We start from the raw sequence: 24,873 nt of genomic DNA on the forward strand, positions 1-24,873 counted from the left end.
TTCAAGGCTCAGGGGTCCACGATTATCTTCTGTGTCTGTGTTAATTGGTTTCCCTTTTCTTTGTTGAAGAGGGTCTGTGCAATCCTTCTGCCTATTCCGCCATCTTGCCGGAACTCCTGTATGTGTATTTTCATGTATATATATGTATATAACAAAACATTAGCCATGTCAACATTTCCCCCCCTACAGGTACAGTTCAATGACATTAATTATATTTATCATATTGTATAACCACCATTTCTATATGTTTCTAAATTTTACCATCACCCTTAACAGAAACTCAGTGCCTCCTATATCCAGTCCTTATAGATGGGCATGTAGACAGTTTCCAATTTTTCAATATGCTATTCTGAACATCTTTGCTCATGCCTACTTGGACATTTGTGTGAGTATTTCTCTAGGATATGACTGAGATGGAGACCTGTTGAGCTGCAGAGAAAACCAGTTGCTATCAAGTAGATTACAACTCAAGATGACCCCATATTATTGGAATAAAATTGTAGTTTAGAGGGTTTTATTTTAAAATAATTTATTTGTGTTGTTGTTGAGAATATACACAAGCAAACATACACCAATTCAGCAGTTTCTATGTGTACAATTCAGTGACGTTGATTACATTCTTCGAGTTGTGAAACCATTCTCACCGTCCTTTCTGATTTGTTCCTTCCCCATTAAAATAAACTCACTGATCTCTAAGGTTCCTACTTAATCTTTCAAGCTGTTGTTGTCAATTTGGTCCCATATAGATAGATCTTAAAAGAACACAATGTTCAAAGCAGACATTCTTTACTAGTTGTTGTTGTTGTTGTTAGGTGCTGTCAAGCCATCTCCGACTCATAGCAACCCTATGTACAGTTGAACAAAATACTGCCCAGTTCTGTGCTAGCTCCCCAGTCCCTGCTATACCTGAGCCCATCATTGCAGCCACTGTGTCAATCCATCTTGTTGAGGGCCTTTCCCTTTTTCGTCGACCCTCCACTTTGCCAAGCATGCTGCCCTTCTCCAGGGAATGGTCCCTTCTTACAACCTGACCAAAATAGGTGAGATGAAGTCTGGCCATTCTTGCTTCCAAGGAGTATTCTGGCTATACTTCCTCCAGGACAGATTTGTTAGTTCTTTTAGCAGTCCATGGTACTTTCAACATTCTTTGCTAATACCACAACTCAAAAGAATTGACTCTTCTTCTTATTCTTCTTTTTTTTCTTTTTTTTTTTGGCTTTAACAAAAAAAAATTATTTTCTCACAGCTGAGGAGGTTAGAAGTCCAAATTTAGGGTGCCAGCACTAGGCAAAGGCTTTCTCTCTGTTGACTCTGGAGAAAGGTCCTTGTCTCTTTTGAGCTGCTGTTCCTAGGAGATCTTCATGAAGACTGGCATCTCTCTTTGCCCATCTCAAAAGCATTGACTCTTCTTGGGTCTTCATCTGTTGATGGCATTTAGGTTGTGAGTAATGCTGCAATAAACTTGACTGTTAGGCTAAGTTATTGTTTGGCACCTTGAGGTAATAAATCAGTGGGCTTGAGTCTCTCAAGAACTCAACTGGCATAACATAGTCAATAAAGACAATGTTCTATATCCTATTGTGGTGAATAGTGACTGGAGTCTTAAAAGCTAGCAAATGACCATCTGTAGGACAATTATTGGTCTCTCTCTGTCCAAAGCAAAGAAGAATGAAGAAAATCAAACATGCATGGAAACAAATAGTCCAAAAGACTAGTGGACCACATGAACCTTACTTAGCCTCTTTGACCCTGAGACCACAACTAGAAGGTGTCTGGCTACCACTACTGACCACTCTGAAAAGGATCACAGTATGAGGTTCTGGTTAGAGTGGGAGAAAAATGTGGAACAAAACTCAAAATGAAACAAAGACTAGGCTACTGGTCTGATAGAGTCTGGTGGAACGCCAGAGACTGTGGCCCTTAGTTATCTCTCAGGCTTGGAACTGAACGCTCCAGTGGCTCAACTTTCAGCCAAATGATGGATAGGCTTATAAGGGAACACTCCTTAGAAAAATTGTCCATACAAGATCAAAAGAGCACAGAAATCAGGAATGGGTAAGAAAGAATTCCAAATGGAAATGGAAAACATAGGGGGGAAGTGGGAAGAACGATGTTACATTGTGAATTGCAATCAATGTCACAAAACAGAATATATGAATTGTTGAACAGAAAACAAATTTTTGCTGTAAACTTCCACCCAAGTCACAATAAAATGTTTTTAAAAAATGATCTTTTGATTTTAAGAAGATGTCAAGGGATGTTTTTGGTTTAAGGTTTAAAGATTATGTAAGTGCAGTAGTTTCATGAGTTCATCCAGCCTCCATGGCTCCAGAAAGTGTGGAGTCCATGAGAATTTGAAATTCTGATCTGACTTCCCCCTCAACCTTTATTTATTTATTTATTATTTTTTTTTTTTACAGAATCTTTGTTCAGTAATGGTAGCTGGACATCATTCAGTTCTTCTGGTCTCATGGCAAAAGAGGCAGTTGCTCATGGAGGCAGTGAACCACACGTTCCATGTCCTCCTCCAATTACTGACTTTCCTTCTTTCTCTGTTTTTCCAGATGACTAGAGACAAATTGTTGTGCCTTGGATGGCCATTTGCAAGCTTTTAAGAGCCCAGACACTATGCCTGGAACTAGAGACACTAAACATGTTTTTAGGCCAATTAACTAAGATGTCCCATGAAACCATGACCCTAAACCTCCAAACCAAGAAACCAAATCCCTTGAGGATATTGGCTACACACAATCAGCCTCAGCAGCTATTTCTTTCTTTTTTTTTTGGGGGGGGGGGATGGGGTGTCATTGTTGTAAATATGGATATATCACTTAACATCCATTTGGGCAACCTCTGACCATGTATACATCTGTGTTCCCATGAGGTATTTTCGTTTGTTTTGTTTTTTAAAGGGAGAGCAACTCTCCTTCTGTTTATTATTTCCCCTTAATGTTTTAAAGACCCCCAAACCCAGACTCTTGCAGCAGTAGACCATAGGTGGGATATAAACAGGTGAGGTAGAGACTATAGCTCTGGGTGTAGGCTTTTTTTTTTTTTTTTTCCTTGTGGTGGGCAGGTGGCTGCAGCAGTGATGGTGGGGTTCGGGGAGCTATAGGGCCTGGGCTGCTCCAGCTGCTCAGGCAGGTGGAAGGCAAGCGGGGAGAGGCATGCTCTGCTCCCTCCCCACTCCTCCTCTCAATCTGCTCCCACCCCCCTCCTCTCAGCTGCTCCTACTACTTCTGCCACTGCCTATTCCTCCTTACTGTGGATGTTAGTGACATTTACCTGTATGTCGTTCATATAACTTTTTGCCAATTCAACTTTTTACAGGTTGTGGTAGTTAAATTTGTATGTCAACTTGGCTGGGCCTGGTTGAGTGGCTGGGAAACTGGTGGTAGTTATACCCCATGATGAGACTGGTAATCAGCTCCGTGGTGGGATCTACCACAAGCAGCTGAGTAGCTGCCTTTGGGATGTGGTCTGCTTCCTGTATATAAGGAGAAGCCTTGGGGATAGTATCCAGCTTATGGAACATGGTACTGAGAGAGTGGGGTGCTGCTCTGACAAATACTTAAAATGTGGAAACAGGAGTAGAGTATGTCTTTGCCTTGAGACCCTGGCAGAGAGACCCCGGCACACGGCATGAGAGATGGCAGGAGCAGAGCCAAGAGACTGGCAGAGAGATACTGGCAGAGAGACCAGCATGAAAGATAGCAGTAGCAGAGCCCAGAGACCAGCATTAAATAGCAACAGGCTTACCAGCCCACGGAGGAGAAAGCCAGGTGCCATTGGGTAGGCAGCTTCCTGGTGGAGTGGGTTGCCTTTGGGATTAATTAGTGAAGAGATTGGCATAAAATGGAGTAGCAGGTTGGCAGGCCCATGGAGCAAGAACACTAAGTGTCCTTTGGGCAGAAAGATTTCCAGTGGAGTGGGTTGCCCTTGGGCATTAATTGGCAGAAGCAGAGAGACTAAGGAAATGGGAAGCAGAGCTGCCTCAGCCTCAAAGGGTAGGAGGACCATGGCCTTTGGGGGTAGAACCACATAGCCCCTAGGTTTCAAAGAGTTGAACCTTCACCAACTCGGTTCTGGAGTGTGGAGCTGCTCATTAATGTGAGCCAGTGGGATGGAGCCATAGTTGCTGCCCAGGAAGGAGGGGGCAGGATTGCCATGCTAAGAGGGAGAGGAACAGGCCCTGCCAGGCCAAGGGGGTGAGGTCACCATTTAGAGGAACTAGGGGACTGGAGCCACCTAGTGAGAGAGATCTGTGCAGATGCCACCCAATGAAGATCTGTATAGGTGCCAAGTTGACAAGGGGTGGAATTGTGGTAGTTAAATTTGTATGTCAACTTGGCTGGGCCTGGTTGAGTGGCTTGGCTGCAGGTGGTAGTTATTCCTCATAATGAGACTGGCAATCAACTCCATGGTGGGATCTACCACAAACAGCTGAGTAGCTGCCTTTGGGCTATGGTGTGCTTCTTGTATATAAGGAGAAGCCTTGGGGATAGTCTCTAGCTTATGGCATACTTGGACCCTGTGTATAGCCATGTCATTGTTCAGCAACCTGCCATGCTCTGCCAATCTGGGGACTTACAATGGACTTGAATTAATGGCCTGCCATGTGGTTTGGTAACATTGGGATTGTGCCTTTTTACTTGTCAACCTTGGGCTTGGCAACCTCAGCAGCCCGCAGCTGTCTGAGTGAAGAAAAGCCTCTAGCTTCAGTGGGCTAGGAGCTAGAGGCAAAGCTGAAGCCCAAGGCTGAGGGGCCCCTACAGCCTGGCACTTTGAACTTGGACTTAAAGCCTCCAAAGAGAATAAACTCCTGCTTGTTAAGGCCATCCCATTTGTGGTATATTCTTGTCAGAGCGGCACAAGGAACCAGAACACAGGTGTACATCTTATTGATGCAATTACAATAATTGGCTGTCAACCCTACCCTATGTGATTCCACATGTGAAAATGTGATATTTCCATCACTACTTACCCTCCCTTTGCTCATCCCTTCCACTCCTGGTAATCACTAATAAACTTTGTTCTCTATATATTTGTCTGTTCTTGTCTTTTTATATAAGTGAAGTCATACAATATTTATCCTTTTGTGAATGATTTATTTTGCTCAGCATAATGTCTTTTGTCTGTAACAATATTTAGTAAATATCAAGACTTCATTTCTCCTACTGTCTGAGTAGTATTTCATTATATATGCCACATTTTTTTTTTTTTTTGTCTATTCATCTGTTGATGGCATTTAGATTGTTTCCTCCTTTTGGCTATTGTGAATAGTGCTATGATGAACATTGGTGTACAAATCTCTGAGTTTTTACTTTCAAGTCTTTTGGGTGTATACTTAGGAGTAGGATTGCTGAGTCATATGGTAGTTCTATTTTTAGATTTTTGAGGAATCACCATACTGTTTCCATAATGGCTGTCCCATTTTTCATTCCTACGAGCAATGGATAATTGTTCCAATTTCTCCTCACCAACATTTGTTGTTTATTGTTTGTTTGTTTTTAAATCTTAGCTATCCTAGCGAGAGTGAAATGGTATCTTATTGTGGTTTTGATTTGCATCTATCTGATGGCTAATGACACTGAACATCTTTTCATGTGTTTGGTGGACCTTTGAATGTCCTCTTTGGTGAAATGTTGATTCAAGTCCTTTGTCCATTCTATGATTGGGTTGTCTTTTTTTTTTTTTGTCAATTTGTTCATTGTTTTCAATGGCTGACTTTTGGGGAGTAGATCATCAGGTCTTTCTTCTGAAATGCTTTTGGGCCAACTCAAAACTCCAACCTACCAGTTAACTACCAAGAGAATTAACTATTTACACCACCCAGGAGCTCCCAAGAGGACAACAGCAGCGCATAAACCAAGCATGAGATCCTTCTTGATTGCACAGGTTGCATGTCCATGAAACCAACCCTGACTGTAATCTCATGAGAGGCCCTGGCCAGAGTCATCTAGTTTAGCCACTCTCAGATTCTTTAATCTTCATCAGCAAGTGCTTCAAGTCATCCTCACTTTCAGTAAGCAAAGTTGTGTCATTTGCATATCACAGGTTGTTAATGAGTTTTCCTCCAATCCTGATGCCACACTCTTCTTTTTATAGTCCAGCTTCTCAGATTATTTGCTCAGCATACAAGTTGAATAAGTATGGTGAAAGGAACAACCCTGACACACTCCCTTCCTGATTTTAAGTCATGCAGTGTCCTCTTATTCTGTTTGAATGACAGACTCCTGGTCTATGTATAGGTTTCTCATGAACACAATCAAGAGTTCTGGAATTCCCATTCTTCTCTATGTTACCCATAATTTGTTATGATCCACATAATTGAATGCTTTTGTGTAGTCAATAAAACACAAGTAAACATCTTTCTAGTATTCTTTACTTTCTGCCAAGATCCATCTGACACCAGTAATGACATTCCTCATTCTACATCCTCTTCTGAATCCAGCTTGTATTTTTGGAAGTTCTCTGTCAATATACTGCTATAACCATTTTTGAATTATCTTCAGCAAGATTTTACTTGCATGTGATATTAATGATATTGTTTGATAAATTTCACATTCTGTAGGATCACCTTTCTTTGGAATGGGTACAAATGTGGATCTCTTCCACTCAGTTGGCCAGGTAGCTGTCTTCCAAATTTCTTGGCATAGATGAATGAGGGCCTCCAGTGTGGCATCCATTTGTTGAAACATCTCAATGGGTATTCCATCAATTCTTGGAGCCTTGTTCTTCACCAGTTCCTTGTAATTTCATGTGCCACTTCCTGTAATGGATGAACATCTACCAATTCTTTTTGGTACAGTGACTCTGTGTATTCCTTCCATTTTCTTTTGATGCTTCCTGAATCATTCAATATTTTTCCCGGAGAATCTTTCAATATTGCAACTCAAGGCTTGAATTTTTTCCTCAGCTCTTTCAGCTTGAAAAATGCTGAGTATGTTCTTCCCTTCTGGTTTTCTAACTCCATGTCTTTGCACATTTCATTATAATAATTGACTTTGTTTTCTCGAGCTGCTCTTTGAAATATTCTCTTCAGCTTTTTTATCTTGTCATTTCTTCCATTTGCTTTAGCCACTCTTCATTGAAGGGCAAGTTTCAGAGTCTCTTCTGACATCCATTTTGGTCTTGTATTCATTTCCTGTCTTTTTAGTGACCTTTTGCTTTCTTCATGGATGATGTTCTTGATGTCATCCCCCAATTCTTCTGCTTTTCAGTCATTGGTGTTCAGTGCATCAAGTCTATTCTTTAGATGGTCTCTAAATTCAGGAGGGATATATTCAAGGTCGTATTTTGGCTCTCGTGGACTTGTTTTAATTGTCTTTAACTTCAGGTTGAACTTGCCTATGAGCAGTTGACGGTCTGTCCCCCAATCAGCTACTGGCTTCATTTTGGCTGAAGATACTAAGTTTTTCTATTGCCTCTTGCCACAGACTACAGTGGGAGCTCTGGTAGCATAGTGCCTAAGGCATTTGACTGCTAATCAGAAGGCTGGCAGTTCAAACCCACCAGCCACTCCTCGGAGGGAAGATGGGGCAATCTACTTCCATAGTGATACTGCCTTGGAAACCCAAGGAGGGGTCGCTATGAGTCTGGTCCAACTCGACGGCACATAACAACAGCAACAAACAACTTGCCACAGATGTAGTCAATCTGATTCCTGTGTACTCCATCTGATGAAGTCCATGTGTATAGCCACTATTTGTGTTGTTGAAAAAAGGTATTTGCAGTGAATAAGTCATTGGTCTTGCAAAATTCTATCATGTGATCTCCAGCATTATTTCTATCACCAAGGCCATATTTTCCAACCACTGGTGATTCTTCTTTGTTTACAAATTTTGCATTCCAATCACCAGTGATAATCAACACATCTTGATTGCATGTTTGGTCAATTTCAGACTGCAGAAATTGGTAAAAATCTTTAATTTCCTCATCTTTGGCTTTGGTGGTTGGTGCATAAATTGAATAATGGTAGTATTAACTGGTCTTCCTTGTAGGCATATGGATATTATCTTATCACAGCATTGTATTTCAGAATAGATCTTGAAACATTCTTTGTGATGATGAATGGCACGCCATTCCTCATCAATTTGTCATTCCTGACATAGTAGATCATATGATTGTCTGATTCAAAATGGCCAAAACCAGTCCATTCCAGCTCACTAATCCCTAGGATATCAATCTTTATATGTTCCATTTCATTTTTGACAACTTCCAATTTTCCTGGATTCATACTTTATACATTCCATGTTCAGATTATTAATGGATGTTTGCAGCTCTTTCTTCTCATTTTGAGTTGTGCCACATCAGTAAATGGGGGTCCCGAAAGCTTTACTCCATCCACATCATTAAGCTCAGTTCTACTCTGAGGAGGCAGCCCTTCCCCAGTTGTATTTTGAGTGCCTTCCAACCTGAGGTACTCATCTTCTAGCACTACATCAGATAATGTTTCTGATCTATTAAGTTTTCTAGTAATATATTAGACAGTGTTTTACTGCTATTCATAAGGTTTTCACTGGCCAATTCTTTGAGAAGTGGATGGCCCCTTCCTTCTTCTGAGTCTGTCTTAGTCTGGAAGCTCCATTGAAACCTGTCCACCATGGGTAACCTTGCTGGCATTCAAAACACCGGTGGCATAGCCTCCAGCCTCACAGGAGGACACAAGCCACCACAGTGCAACAAAATAACAGAAGATTGATGGCAGTCAAATGAAGCCCTTGTAATAATGCTTTCTCTGGAGTCCCCAAGCATAGATATGGTGCTAAAGACACGAAAGACTCCTCGACTAATGGACTCCAGTATAAAGAATAAAGGTCAATAAAGCAGACAAGTGAAAGATAAAGCAGGTGAATGGGGAAAATTTCTACAAATGATGTCCTACTTTCCTAGGTCTGTCATAAAAAGTTACCACAAATTGGGTAACTTTAGAAAACAGAAATTTATTTTCTCACAGTTCTGGAGGATGGAAGTCCAAATTAGGATATTTGTCATGATTCTTTCAGAAGCTTTTGAAAGAAGAAATAGTCCATGCCTCCTTCTGAGTTTCTGGTGGCTGCCAGCAACCTTGGTTGCTAATAGATGCACTTGCTTCTGTCATCACATGGTGTCTGTTTTCCCTTTGTGTGTGTTTGTTCCTATGTCTGTCCTTGTCTTTTATAAAATGCCACTCAGAGGTGATTGGGACTAGAACCCACCCTACTCCACTATGACTTCATTTACATAATTAATATGTAGAAATAGAAAAGAAATAGAAGAAAAACCCTATTTCCCCAAACAAGGTCACATTTACCAGTGCAGGGGTTGGAACTTCAACATGTCTTTTTTTGGGAGACACAATTCAATCCATGGCACATGGTAAATAGGAGTTGTGTTGTTGTGAAGTGCTATTGAGTGGATCCTGACTTACAGTGACCCTATGTGCAACACAATGAAACACAGGGTGGTCATATACCATCCTCACAATCATTGCTTTGCTTGAGCCAATCGTTATAGCCACTGTATCAATCCATCTTGTTAAGAGTCTTTCCTTTTCCCACTGGCCCTCTACTTTACCAATCATGATATCTATCCTTTGCCAGGGACTGGTCTCTTCTGATAACATGACCAAAGTACTTGAGATGAAGTCTGGCCATTTTCAATTCTAAGGAGCATTCTAGCTGTACTTCCTCCAAGACAGATTTGTTTCTTCTTCTGGCTGTCCATGGTATATTCAATATTCTTCGCCAACACAGTGATCTAAAGGCATCAGTTCTTCGTCTGTCTTCCTTATCATGGATCAGCTTTCACATGCATGTGGGGGGATTGAAAATACCATGGTTTGGATTAGGTGCACCTTCATCCTCAAAGTGACATCTTTACTTTTTAATACTTTAAAGAGATCTTTTACAGCAGATTTGCCCCATGCCATGTCATTTGATTTATTGACTGCTGCTTCCACGGGTATTGATTGTGGATCCAAGTAAAATTAAATCTGTGACAACTTCAGTATTGTCTCCACTTATCATGATGTTGCATATTGGCCCATGAGGATTTTTGTTTTCTTTATATTGAGGTGTCATCCATGCTGAAGGCTGTAGTCTTTGATCTCCATCAGTAAGTGGTTCAAGTCCTCTTTACTTTCAGCAAGTAAAGTTGTGTCATCTGTATATCACAGGCTGTTAATGAGTCTTCCTCCAATCCTGATGCTGCCTCGTTCTTTATATAGTCCAGCTTCTCAGAGTTATTTCTCAGCATTGAATAAGTATAGTGAAAGGATACAACCCTGACACACACCTTTCTTGATTTTAAACTACACAGTATCTCCTATTTCTGTTTGAATGATTGTCTCTTGGTCTATTTACAGTTTCCTGATGAGTGCAATTAAGTGTTCTGGAATTCCCATTCTTAGCAATGTTATCCATAATTTCTTATAATCCACACAGTTGAATGACTTTGCATTGTCAACAAAACACAGGAGTTAACCTTCATTAATACAAAAATATAACATACTACCAAGACTTAGGAATAACAGATTTAAAAGAAGGCCAAAAATGTGGATGCACATGCAAAATTTTAGGACTGTTTTTCTAAGGTTAATATCTGTGGTTAAGCTTCAGTTATTTACCTACAAAATGGGACCAATAATGGTGACTCCATAGGTTGACTCATAGGCTCATAGTAGCCTAAGGCAGATTGGGTTCAAGTTCCAATTCTGCTACTTCTTTCTGGCTATGTGAATATTTCATCTCCTTAAGTCTTAGTTTTTTCATTGTTAAAATGAGAAAAATAATGATATCTATATAGTAATGCAGGACAACAGAAAAGGCAAAGGGGACTGGAACAGATTGAGGAGTCAGCTGCAGGGACCCAGGTAAGGAGAGGGAACCCAGGCCACCCAGAACTCACAGACCAAAAACCAAAACCAAACCCACTGCTGTCGAGTCAGATCCAACTCATAGTGATCCCTCTTTGGGTTTCCGAGGTGATATTACTACAGAAGTAGATTGCCCAACCTTCCTTCTGAGGAGTGGCTGGTGGGTTTGAACCACCAGCTTTGTGGTTAGTAGTCAAGTGCCTTAGCCATACTCATGATTTTGTGGTTTATTAAGGAAGTAACAGGCCACAGCTCGGGATCAGGATCCGAAATTGGGATCAGCTTGGAGTAGCAGAACAAATCAGGAGGCAGGTCATCATTCAGGATACCTTCCAAAATACAGATCTCAGCTTCTTCTTCATCATGCTAGCTGGCAGACAGCACTTGGGCCTCTGCCACCAGGCCACACCCAGCCCAGACTTTGCCACTGGCTTCTGCTTGGGCCTTGGTCCTGCCTCTGGCTCCCACTTGGGCCTGGACTCTGGCCCTGGGACCCATTATAGCAAGTGTTTTGGCTTTTTGGCTCCCCTATCAAGTGTCCAGGAGCACTCCACTCTGTCAGCAAGTCTCTTGCCTGAAGGCACTCAGCTCTCTAACTCAGGGAGTCAGTAAGCTCACCACAGCTACCTCACTCTGTGGGCCAGGAAGCCTACCCTAGCTATCTTGTGCCAGACCTGCTCATACTTTCTTGCACCATTGTGTGACATCTTACACTGTCTCTCGCCACCTCCAATGTTACAGCTTTGCTGTTGCTTGGGTCTAGGAGGTTTTCAGCACAGAAACCCTGGATTCACAGGATGTTCTCTGTTCCCCACTCTTCTTGATGGTGGTAACATCCCATTCAGCCTCTGCTGAATGCTGAATGCTGCTCCTTTCAAGCCTAGCAGGATAGCAAAGCTGACCAGTCCCTTAGGCAGGCCATAGTCACCTAGTTTGCATAGCAACTGACCAACCCTGCAAGGGTTTTACACACCATATTTGCATAATAAACTATCAACTCCCCTTCCAAGATTGTGGTCTAGCAAATCATCTTAGCCAAACTATAAACCCAGTCCCAGAAAGCTTATATAAAAACAGAACTCCATTGTCCTACATCACTATGTAGATACCATTATTTTCCTCATTTTAACAATGGAAAAACTAAGACAAGGAGATGAAATATTCACATAGCCAGAAAGAAGTAGGAGAATTGGAACTTGAACCCAATCTGCCTTAGGCTACTATGAGCCTATGAGTCAACCTATGGAGTCACCATTATTGGTCCCATTTTGTAGGTAAATAACTGAAGCTTAAGCACAGATATTAACCTTAGCAAAAACAGTGGAGAGTGGAGGTATGTCTGATCTTTACCTCATAGGAATCAGTTTTGTGCTGATCACAGTGATTGTCATTCCCCCTCCTGATGTTAGATAAGGTCTGACATTACTACTACTAGCTTTCAAGAAAGTAAACTTGAGAGTGTGTATTACAATAGTCATGTTTGGCATCTGCTAACCATTAAGGCATCTGACTGCTAACCAGAGGCTGGTGGCTCAAACCCACCAACCACTCCATGGAAGGAACGTGGGGCAATCTACTTCTGTAAAGATTTACTGCCTCAGAAACCCAATGGGGGTCTATATGAGTCTTAATCGACTAGATGGCAGGAAGTTTGGTTTGGTTTGATATTAAGCACTTAATATTATTATTAACTGTTACTAACCACTGTGACCTACTTTGATCATGTTGTCAAAAGCTAACATTCCCTGGAGAACGATATCATGCTTGGTAAAGTGGAGGAGGGTCAGCGAAAAAGGGGAAGACCCTCAACAAGATGGAGTGTCACAGTGGTTGCAATGATAGACTTAAGCATAGCAAGGCTTATGAGGTTGGTACAAGATGGGGCAGTGTTCTGTTCTGTTGTATGTAGGGTCACTATGAGTTGGAGCTGACTCGACCATACCTAACAATAACAACAACAAATATTATTATTACTTTTGAAACTAGGTCACAGAGAAGTAACTGAGTGAAGAAAGAGATTCCCTTGTAAGTGGAATAAAGAAGGAAAGAAATGGAAACAGAATACAAATGTATGGCCAAGAATATTTTCACAAAATTGTGCATTATTCACAGTTGATTATTGGCCACTGGTCTCCTTAGGGAGTTCTTTCTTGTTGCCCTTGGCATAAAATGTCTTGCGCTTCATGCCATTATGTTCCCAACTCCTCCCACTTAAACGTGCCTAAAAGGGAAATAACAGAAGTAAATTTTTGTGGCTTCAAGAGTCTAGTTGTCCAGCCCTTTGGCTACTAATGTTTGTGAGCACGAAGGAGCTGGACTTGCAGAGTTAAAGGGAAGGCACCACTAAACATTTGGATGCCATTGCATTGTCCATGGTTTTTTTGTTTGGCTATTCAAGGCATGGTAATGATGATAGCATCTACTGCTAATTATCTCCCAGTATTTTATTCTTCCTTGGTTATGTAAAGGTACTTTGGTGTTGTAGTGGTTAAAGCATTTGGCTGCTAATCAAGAGGTCAGTGGTTCAAACTACCAGCCACTCTGCAGAAGAAAGATGGGGCAGTCTGCTTCCATAAAGATTTACAGCTTTGGACACCCAGTGGAACAGCTATGAATCAGAATTGATTTGATGGCGGTGAGTTTGTTTTTGGTTTTGGCAACATAAACTGTGGACACATGTGGCATCCTAAAGACTACATTTTTTTTTTTCAGCCTTCTTTGCAGCTAGATAGTGTTATATAACTAAGTTTTAGCCAATGAGATAAAATGGAATGTGACTTCTTACAGATGTCCTTAAAGGAAAAAGCCGTACTCTTCTTTCTCTCTTCTTCCTACCTGCTGACTGAAAACAACATGTGATGGAGAGTGCCTAAGCAGCAATCTTGGACCACAAGGTGGAAGCTGCTTATTTAGAATGGTAGGGTGATAATAAGAGAAGAACTGGGTTCCTGACAATTGTGGGGCTGCTCTGGCCTTTCAATGACGTTTGTGTACAAATGAGAGAACTAAGCTTCTAAATTGTTTGTTACTGTAATTTCTTTCTCTTAGATATTTGACTGCTAACCAGAAGGCTGGTGGTTCAAACCCAGCCGCTCCTCAGAAGGAAGACTGGGCAATCTACTTCCATAGAGATAGTGCCTCAGAAACCCAAGGAGTTGGAATCAACTCGATGGCAGTGAGTTTGGTTTTTGGTATATTTAAAATTTAAGGACTGACTTTGGTAAGTCCTTAAAATTTAAGGACTAACTTCTGTGAGTAAGCCTTTGTTCTTCATCTGCATAGTGGACCTATATTAGACTAATGCTAACTGTTACAGCAAGTTAATTAACAGATCCAGACACAGAACCCAGGATTCTTGAAGTCCTGGGTTCAGCAGTGATTTGAAAAGAGTCTTAGACCTTAGATACAACTCATCTTTCTCTGTTGGTAGCTGTTGTTATAAGTGAAGCAAATATAAATTGGAGTATATTTGTATTATGACAGACAGCACTTCGCTCCAAAGCCCCACTCAAAGTCTACCTCCTTTATGAGAACTACCCTGCCCATGAGCTCTATGGTGGACCCCTGCTGTCTAAGACTCCAAAACATACTGAAGGCTTTGCTTCTAGAGACACTTTCCAGGTATTTGTCTGGTCCATGCCTTCAATTAGATTGAAGGATAGAGGACAGGGTATACATTCTAAGCATCCATTATGACAGAGAATTTTGTGCTGGGCACAGAAAAGAAAGCACTCAAAGTTCTTGTTAAAATGAACAGACTAGTTCTGTTTCTGTATAGCCCAGGTGAAACTCTGCTGGGCTCGACAGAAACACAGATATATTTGGAACTGACGTTCCTAGCTAGTACTAAATATTTGAGGCCCTCAGACCTCAAAATTTGATATAAAGTATTATTTTTCTTTCTACTGAAATATCCCCTCGCAAATAGGAGTCCCACGGGACAAGGAGTATGGCTGAAACTGGACAGACCAGATGCCAACATATCTAGATTTATTTTTGGACCATAAGCCTGGCCTCCAGGGATAGAAGGAACTTGTCAATTTCACTTTTTGCTTGGATCAGAAGATCCAGCCTGGCAGAGAAACACTGTTTGGGAGCAGGAGTTCTCTGGAATTTCTAACCTTTTCTGAGCTTGGGAAGAATCAGGAGAAGAAAATGCATCATTTGAATAATGGCCGTGGTTAAGACAGGCCCCACATGCCAACCAGGGGGAAAGAAAACAGTAGCAAGCAGCATAACTGGAGAGCAGTTAAACTAAGCTACCTGGTTGAAATCCAGAATAATGCAGACTTTTGGATCAGGGACCAGTTGGAAATAAGTTTTCTGGCTGGAAAGCAGCATTTGGTATTGTGGATGGAACATACTATTGCACTGCTTTCTCCCTAGACACTTCCTCCTGCCAGATACTGGGGGACCATCTCACATATTTACTTACTCCAACACATTTCTCAATACTTCCAGCAACAGAAAGAAACTCACCAGCTTGATGAGGTGCGTGTGGCCAGGTAATAGAGTTTGGAAAAACTTGTCAGGCTGCTGAGCCCCGTGGTAACATTTTTTGTCCTGCTGAGCCTCTGGTGGGTGAACACTTAGAGGGCACATAGAAATTGGCCTAAAGTGTTGCATTAAGCACAGTGCTGGACAAGTGTCATAAGGCCAGCTGGGCAAATTCCCAGGATGCCAGATCACAAGGGTTGTTTCCAGGAAGGCTGACCCTTGCTGTCTCCACCCTCTTCCCCCAAAGCTCTGAAGTCTCAGTTACCTTGTAGGCCACTGAAATTCCCGAGTAGCACACAGGGAACAGCTCTCCCTACAGCATTTGAGTATGGGTATTGCAGCCATCACATGATGGAGGCAGAATTAGACTCTGAAAATCGGGGCTTGAATCTTGGCTCTGCCATTTACCAGCCAAATGTGGCTAGACATGTCACAATCTCAGAGAGTATCCACATACCTACATGTAAAATAGGGATATATAGGTCCCTGGGTGGTGCAAATTGTTTGAGTTCAACTACTAACCAAAAGGCTGGTGGTTCAATCCCACCCAGCGGTGCTATGGAAGAAAGGCCCAGTGATCTGCTTCTGTAAAGATTACAGCCAAGCACCCCTAATGGAGGAGGCCTACTATGGAGCACATAGGGTCGCCATGAGTTGGAATCACCTCGACTGCCACAGGTAAAATGGGGATGTCTGACCTATCTTCTCCACAGGATCATTCTGATGATACAATGAGACGAGGCATCCATCCTGTGCTATCCAAGTGCCAGATAGTGATATTTGTAACTGAACCACCTAAGGGCTTTTTATATACCCCATCTCCTTTAATTCTGACAACTCATGAGTGGATATTATTTTTGCCCCCATTATACAGAATGGGAAACTGGACCTGAGACAAGTGAAGTCACTTGTTCAAGGTTATACCACTAGGTGGCGGACCCAGGATTTGAACGCTTGCTGCCCAGCCTCAGAGAGCTTGCCTGACCACTGCAAGATTTCCCAATGCTGGGAAAGACAGCCAATTCTCCTGGAGGGGCTGCTCATTTTTGTTTGGACAACCACAAGGGTTTTATTATTGTTCTAGGGAGATGGTTGGGCTTTCTGGTCTGAGGGCACTGGGGAGAGTTGAAGCATTCTAAGCAGACGTTGGTGAATTCAGCTTTGCTTTTTAGGTGGATGAGCGGCTGTATTGTGGAGGCTGGAGGGGGAAGGCTGGGGAGTGAGCAAGTCTAAACGCAGGAGTGTGGTGGGAAGCTTGCTCTGGAGAGGAGCAGTAAGGGAGCAGAGCTAACCTTCGCAGACCAGCTCTTGGGATGAGGTAGGGAGGAGGAGTTAAACCTGGGCTGCTTAGAATCTGGTTGGAGAAAAGGAGGCCTCCCTGTGGAGTGACTGGCCCATACCAGGTAGGACGGATGTAAACACAAAAGGGTCCTGCTCTACAAAAGAATGTAAACCACATTCTCTTGGGTTGAGTGCAGTTGACAACACTGCTCCTTGAAGCAGCTGGAACCAGCTCCAGAATGGTCCCTAGAAGACAGCCCTGGCCAGAGCCCTCCAACGTCTGACTGGACCCTTTGCAGGGCTGTCATCTCCAAGTGATCAGGGCACCCAGGGGAGACTTTCTCCCCCTCCTTTGATCCATCTCTGGGGCCCCTGCACCCACAGACTACTCTCCTCACTAATGTTTGTCCTCTCTCTCTCTCCCTTCAGGGGCCAGGGCCCCTCTAACCACCTCTCCCCGGGCTCCCAGGCCACAGAGGGACAGCCTGTTGGCTATCCAGTTCTGGATCAACCTCAGGGTCACAGGTGGGCACTACCTCGAAATCACAAAGGCCCTCCCCAGGGGCTCCATGCCCAGCACCCGCTTCTCCTTGTCCCTTTGTGACTTCTGCCCCCCCTCCCCGGCAGCCTCTGTAAGACTTAGGGTTTGTCATCCCCAGGGAGCTTCTTAGAAAGAAGTGAACAAGCCCACTCCCCACTCCCAAGGCTGGTGATGGGCCACCAAGTGCGGGGGTCACCTACAGTCTTCCCATTTGTTGAGCCTCAGCGCCCCAGCATCCTCAGCTGAAAAGCAGGGCTAGGAGCATTTTCCCGGTCTACTTCACCGAGCTGTTGTGACAACGCATGTAGTTGTGCTCTGCGTGCTTAAGGCATTATTTATTAGTAGTTGGATGGGCATTCTGGTAAGTATAGGTTGCAGGAGCTCTCTCAGTCTTTCTAAGGGCCTAGGGAAAACTTGCTCTTTTTCGCGGCTCCTCCGGGAACCGACTCCAGCGGAGCAACTGGATTTTCTCTTTGGTGGTGGCGGTGGGGGGGGGGGGGGGGTGGGCGAACCACGAGCCACCCCTCTTTCCTCTTTCCATTGGCTTTCACCTGCCAGAGACTCGGTTGCTACGGGCCTGTCGGCGCGTCAATCAGGCCCACTGGGCTCAGCTCCGCCCCTCCTGGGGGTTTATAACGGGAATTCCCATGGCTCCGGCTCTGCGTCCAACCTGCTGCCGCTGCGGTCTGGGCGAGCGCAGGAGGCGCGGCGCACGGAGCATTCGCTCGCGCTGCGCTCCAGTTCCCCTTCTGGGCGGTTCATGACCGTATCTTCTGACCGCAGCCTCCTCCAGCAGCCGCCGCAGGACTGCCTGCTCCCTGACGCCTCGAGGGCCCGCGAGGAGAAGAAGGAAGACAGGCAGGCGCGGGTGTGCGCCCCGCGGAGCTCGCGACCACTGCTCGCTGCCCGGCCCGGCTGGCACCATGCTGCCTGCGCGCTGTGCCCGCCTGCTTACGCCCCACTTGCTGCTCGTGTTGGTGCAGCTGTCCCCGGCTCGCGGTCACCGTACCACGGGCCCCAGGGTAAGTGCGCCCTCAGCTGCGCCTCCGCGGACTCCCCGGAGAGAGGCCCTCCGCCTGTGAGCCCAGCCGCGCGCCCACCTGAGCAGGGAGACTGTGGCCGCTTTGCTCCTCACCTTCTTGGGCAAAAGAGGGGAGAGTGTCGTGCCAGAACTTACTGTCTCTCACCTACTAGCCAGCCCCCTGCGGGCTTCTTGGAGAAGTTGCTGCAATGAATTTTTCTCCCATTGCCCCCATTCCTACCTTGCAGCAACCGCCACCCCCACCCCGAACTGTCAAGAAAGGGTTTTCTTTCCCAGTCTCTCTCCGACTGCATTTTGCCCCGAGACCCTCAGAGGTGCCTCCTGCTTCCGAGAGAGCTCGCTCTCCCCTCTGGTAGGGGTTCCCTGCGCTCTCCCGCTGCGCCCCGGCGGTCTCTGAGCGCTGGCGTTCTTGGCAGGCGGCGGGGGGCAGCTCTGCTTCGGGAGTTTTAGGTTACCCGCGAACCACACAAGGACCTTGTGTTGTTTTCAAAAGCGATCGCTGCTCGTAAAACTCATAGCAGATAATTTTAATGCTCCCTTGTGCTGGGCGACGGACCTGAAGGAGGGGTAGAGGAGGGGGGGCACTGTTGAGAGGTGGTGGAGAGGGAAGCGCGGTGCTGCGTTCCCTCGGGGTTCGGTGCTGGGAGGTTGAATTACTTGAACCTTGATCTGATTGGCGTTTCTGAACGTTCTGAAACGTGCCAATTCTGTGCACAGGACAGGCTGTCCAGGGCGTTGTAAAATCTCCTGGAACCGACAGCATTGTGTTCATTTCGCGTCTACATTACTGCTCCCTCCCCTCCCCCTAATTGATCTAATAAAGGATTTCACTGCCTAAAAAAGGTGCTATTAAACCACCTAGTGGTTCATTTGTCCAAACGACAGACTTAATCTCTGGCCAAGAATCAGTTCATGTCACCACAGCCCTCTCGCAAGACAGCTGCTTGAGAAAGCAACTAGAATTTTTGTGAAAATAAGGTTGGCTCCTCAACCGGTTCATACTTTCCTGGCTGTCCATCCTCCTGTGTTGACCCTTACCACCTGTTCAGATGGCAGGTTCTTTCTTCAGAGCTTTTGCTTTCGGAGAATCACCTTCAAAGCAGTCGTGTGTGGAGGAAAATCCTGGCAAAGCTTGGTGAGCCTTAATGACTGCCCAGAGGCTGGGCTGATTACCCCTGCGCCTGGCTATCATTGTGAGATCAGTGTGGCAGCCACTTAGGAAAGAAAAGTGTTTGTCCCCGTGTTGGGCCGACCCTTGCTTTTATGACCAGATGTGCAACAGCAGCAGTTAAAGTGTGGCAGATTAGATCCAGGGCGTGTCATAAATCCTCGACAGCGGGCATTCCCAAAGCTGGGGCAAGGAAGGGCTCCGGGGAGTGACTTTTATGGATGCAGATGAGGATGCCTTTTAAATGAAGCTGCTTGGTTTGATATTAGGACTCGCAGCTCTTAAACTCTGAGGTCAGGTTAGCCCCGTCATTCCCTCCAATAATTAGGAACAGCCAAGACAGAGACGCAGACCAGAGCACCCTGAGTGAAATCTGGATGCCCGCCCACATGAGGGTCAAAAGGAGAGAGGCCCAGAGACAAATGGTGGCGGGCTTGTTTGCTGCTGGCCATGGCTAGCGTCTCAAGCCATATGGCTCTCTTTCCCCAGCTCCTGAACAAGAGGAAGCAACGTGGAGGGCAGAGCGGGGGACTCTCGGGAAAACAGAGACATCAGTTAGGGTTTTCTTCAACTTCTTTAGCTTATTGAGTTGATAGAAATGATGGGACATAAACGGAAACTGTATATGGGCTTTTGTGTGGTCCAGCTGCTTGCACTCTCTATCTCCCTCTCTCTCTCTCTGTCTCTCTCTCTCTCACACACAGACATACAACCCTATTTAGAAAGTACCAAGGGGAAGCTACTGTCTTGAGCATCCGGTTACCTGGTTGCATGTATAGGTAACAATTTGCATTATCCTCTTCTGCTTCCAAGAACCCTGCAAGGTGGGTTGTCTTTGTGCCAGTTTGCAGATGAGGATGTGAGATTCAGGCTAAACATCTTGCCTGAATTACTCATGGTCATATCTCTATGGATGTAGATTGCCCAGTCTTCCTTCCGAGGAGTGTCTGGAAGATGGGGCAATCTACTTTTGTAGAGATACCACCTCAGAAACCCAAGGAGGGGTCGCAATGAGTCGAAAACAACTCCCTGGCAGTGAGTTTTTTTTTTTTTTTTTTAAATGTGTAGTTCTGGGGTCCAAATACCAGGTTATATGGATTTAAAGACTGTATATTTTCCACACCCCAAGCAGCTGCAGAGACTGCTCACCCAACTAGTGATGCTGATCCTGCTCTGAAGGAAGGAATGGCTCCATGAGGAGAAGCTGAACCCAGGTGAATCGGGCCAGTCTGTTGGAAGAAAGCATGATTAACAATATTTTTTGGTATCTGTGTCACTAAAGGTGGTGTGTTTGAGTTTCCACGTATCCCCAAAGAGACCAGTCTTCATCTATGGTTTCTTGGTGGCCCCAGATGTGTGGTTCTGGATTGCGAATGGCGGTGTCACCAAGAGGAGCAGACACACCTGGCTGGTTGTAGTATTCCCTTTGGGCATCCTGAGATCTCTTCTGTTAATCTTTTGAGTGACAGAGGCTTAAGGATTGGCATCTTTTCCAGCAGGCTTTCTAGGAAACCGAGAGCATGCCCTTTTGGTTTAATTCTATCTGGCTCACTAATTGAGCTCCTCTGAGGCCTAGACCCAATCCTAGCTCCGTTATTGGCTTCCGGCCTTCATAAAGTCCCTGACATTTGTTTGACTCTGGAAATCACCAGCTATCAAGCATCAGATTGGAGGCTATGATGTAGGAATCACCTGATTTTCCCGTCTCTCAGCCAGTGTCTGATTACCTAATAAGCACAAGCATAGGCTTACTTGTGCTTATTTACTAATCTGTAGTGAACGATTTCACATTTTTTCACCACATCAAAGATTCTGCTTCTAGGTGTGGCTGGCATCTGTCTCTCTCCCAACCCCACAGCACCTTCCTCCAGAATCAAAGCCTTTTTTTAAATTTGCAATATCCGACAGGGACGGAGTACTCAGTAAGCAAGGTAAGCATGAGTTTACTTGTGCTTACTTACTAATCTGTAGTGAACAACTAAATTGTTCACTACAGATTAGTAAGTAAGCACAAGTAAGCCCAAGTTTACCTTGCTTATGGGGTAACCTGCCTCTGCTCTCAGTTCTGAGTGCTCTGCTACCTGGGATGCTGGTCAGGATTCTTTTAATTATGAAGGAGGCAGCCATTTCTTTAATATTGCACAGTTTACTGAAAACGTTTAAGGGAGGATGGGAGAGAGGCAGGACCCTCCCAGGCTGAGGAGACCAACTGATGGTCAGATTTTTATGTAATCCTCTTATCTGCCTTCATGGACAGAGGGCGGGGTAAGGGCAGGGACTGTGTCCATTCTTGTCCTTCTGTGTATCCCCAGACTCACGATAGTGTCGGCTCCTGGGGCTGTGCTTTGTTGCTGTTTGTGGAATGAGCAAATAAATGCGACAATGCATGCACAATGGTGATCCATAAATGCTACTTTCTTGGTGCTTGCTCTAGCGTGGCTGGGGACAGAAAATCGATTGAAGAAGTTTGAGAATTCGGAGAAAATGAGAAGGTCAAGAGGTTAGAGTCAGAAATTTAATTCTTTTAGGTGTATCGTTTATTCTGTCTCCTCTTGTTTAGTCAATTCATCCTTCAAAACCCAGCTCCAACATCACTCTCCAGGAACTTTCCCCCAGAACACTCTTGCTTAGAACTCTCATCTTGAATACATTCAGTGTCTGGTTCACTTGTATTCTTCACTTTTGCTTAATCCTGCTACCGTGAGGATCTTAAAGGCTAGTATCCTTTCTTCTGAGCATTAACCTGCCCTCCATTACTTTATACATGATCCTGTCTTGTTAAATGAGCAAACTTCAAGCCCCTTGAGGGCAGAAGAGAGCTTATTCATTAGTGTTTGTCACATTGTAAAGCATGCATTCAATATTCGTTGATGTGGGCTGGACCATTCAGGGATGTCTAGCCCCCATTTAAACTTGAAGTTGATTATAAACTGTCCTCCTCCAATTTTTGTCCTCTATTTTCTTTTTCTTAAAGGTGTGTGTGTGTGTGTGGTGTGAGGTATGTGTAGGGTGTGGTCTGTGGTATGCTGTGGGACGTGGGTTGTGTGAGGGGTATATGTGTGTGTGTGGGGTGTGTGTGTGTGTGTCTGAGGTGGTGATGGGAGACTTTGGGGAGAAGAGGCTGAGCAATGAAATTTGGATGAGGAATCTGGCTTCAGCCCCACTCCAATCCCTTTTTTGTATCTTTCATATCTGTCAAATGTGCAGCAGCTTCTAAAGTGTTAGCTTCCATTTGACTAGCCTGCCTCCATGTCTGCACCAGTGTGGGTGGTTGCGTCTGTGTAGATGCCCTCCTTATGGTCCATGTGCCTGCCAAGATGCTCTTCTTTTCCATATTGGGGGGTTTAACCTGAAATCCTACCCAGATGTTAGGCTAGGAACCTGATCTAAGCGTTTTAATAGAGCTTCTATATCTCCACAAACATGTGATATTTTAAAAGTAAAATTGAGTGGGACAGAAAGAAGAACAAACCATCTTAGAGACTCTAGGAAATGCAAATAAAATGGAAAACATTTTGATACTGTCTTCTAAATGTGAACATTCACATTCCTTATGACCTAGCCATTCCACTCCTAGTTTTATGTACCCAAGAGAAACTCATGTCTAGCAGGAGACATGTGCAACTCTGTTCCCAATACCACAGCCTGGAAGGAGCCCAGATGCCCAGCAGTGGGAGGGTGATGAATAAACTGTGATGTATTCACACAGTGGAAAATTATACTCTGTCAAAACAAATGAACAACAGGGACATGCAAGAATATGAATGAATCTCTACAATAAGATATTAAGCAAAGGAAATGCACCTAGAGGCGCAGCAAGACATCTCTCAGAAAGCCAGACATAGCTAAAATTAAAAATGCAGAGACACAGATAGCTGCAGCAAAACAATATAAAAAAGAAAAGAAAAAAGCAAGGTAAATATAGGCACAAGAGTCAAAGTGGTGGTTACAAGGGTAGGGCAAGTCAGAGAGAGGGTTGCTGGGGAAACCAGGTGGTTAGTATAAGTTAGTGCCAATCTTAGTTTTCACTTTTTTTTGAGGGGGCAGGGGAAGATGGGTTTAAAGGTGTTTGCCCACTATTAAAAGTCTAATAAATGATGAAATAAAAACCAAGTGAGCCTTGCATGGGCCAGTGTTGAGTGTGTCATGAAGCAAGGATTATGATTAATTCAATCTTTGCACCTGAGGTCAAACACACATAAATTCCTGGAGTAAGGGACTCCTTTCTTGCCTCCTACTGCCTCTCCCTCCCCCTTGCCAGATGTGCATGTGGCCCTATCTAAAAGACCACATTGGGGAGCGAATATTGGCTTTTGTTTCAATTCTTGGTGTGTTAGACCCAGAGCAGGCCTGAGGCCCTGGCGTAAATCTCCACATCGGCTGGCAAAAAGGCTCATTTGTAAAGCTGAGCTGGCAGTGGGCAGTCTTCCTTCTTCCTTGCTCGGGGATTCCCCCTCTGCACCTGAATCCTCAGCCCTGCAGAGTAGAAAAATTCACTGGCTGGAGCTTGGGTCAGAAGCCTTGTTTGCCAGAAGCGGTGGGGTGGGAGGAGAGGGTGGGGGGGGCCTGTTTCGGGTTTGAAGCCTGTCTCCATTCCAACCTCTTCCTCCCACCCCCTTTGCAGGCACTGGGGGAGGGGTGGCATGGCCCTGGTAGCAGGTACAGGGCATCCTTTCTCTGTGGATCACATAGAGATTTATTGTTAAGGCAGCCAAGTTGCTGGCATTGCTGATGGTGGAGGGGAGCAGTGCGGAGGGCCCCCTCCTTCCCCATTTGTCACTGCAGTGTTGTTTGGGAGAGGACAAGGGTTGAGTTGCTGATGAGAAATCAATCAGAGCTGCTTGTAAGTGAGGCCTGCCAAACAGGGTTAGCATTGTACAGTCTGTGCTCTGCACGAATGGTGAATTAACGAGGGGATAAGAGAATCGGATCTCCAGGAACACTCCCAACTGGCCCATGAAGACCCCAAGACAATATAAGCCATTATACCAATGAATTGGGTTTCCGTTTTCATCTGTCATCATTCTAAAGTCTATTGTTGCATTTCAAAATAATCTTACCTTTGGCAGACATTAATTTTGTTAGGTGGGGAGTTCTGTGTATTTTCCAGATGTTGCCTCAGTTGATTTCAGCCTCTTTTTTTTTTTTTTTTTCTTTTGAGTCAGAGTAGGGCAGCCTGGACAAAGCAGGTCTGGCCCCACGGGGAAGGCAGCATATGGTGGTTCGGTTCCATCTCAGTACAGCCCCTGCTGTCCTCAGGAAGACCAGGACTGAGCACAATATGTGAGAACATATATTCCAGGGACTTTGACACCTGTCAAATACTCTACAAATGTGAGCTGGTATGCCACCACCCCCTCTTTAAAAATCATGGTGACCTCACGCACCACAGAACCACAGGCTGCCCGTCCTGCGGCCTCCCCAGGATGGGTTGCGGATCAGCCCTTGGTGATCCATAGGCTTTTCGTTGGCTGATTTTCAAAAAT

The 24,873-nt window shown here is 44.6% G+C and overlaps 1 protein-coding gene across 1 annotated transcript in view; it reads left to right on the top strand.

Annotated features, from left to right (window-relative positions):
- The first annotated feature begins 18,100 nt into the window (after positions 1 to 18,100).
- Positions 18,101 to 24,873, top strand: part of SMOC1 (SPARC related modular calcium binding 1) — a 204,447-nt gene continuing 197,674 nt past the window's right edge. Inside the window, exon 1 of the mRNA XM_042781149.1 lies at positions 18,101 to 18,199. Within this exon, the coding sequence (XP_042637083.1) occupies positions 18,101 to 18,199 (99 nt within the window). The remainder of the gene's footprint in view (positions 18,200 to 24,873) is intronic.

This window comes from Orycteropus afer, unplaced genomic scaffold (assembly GCF_000298275.1).
Source record: "Orycteropus afer afer isolate SDZICR_OR568_19922 unplaced genomic scaffold, OryAfe1.0 scaffold00088, whole genome shotgun sequence".
Classification (NCBI taxonomy): domain Eukaryota; kingdom Metazoa; phylum Chordata; class Mammalia; order Tubulidentata; family Orycteropodidae; genus Orycteropus; species Orycteropus afer.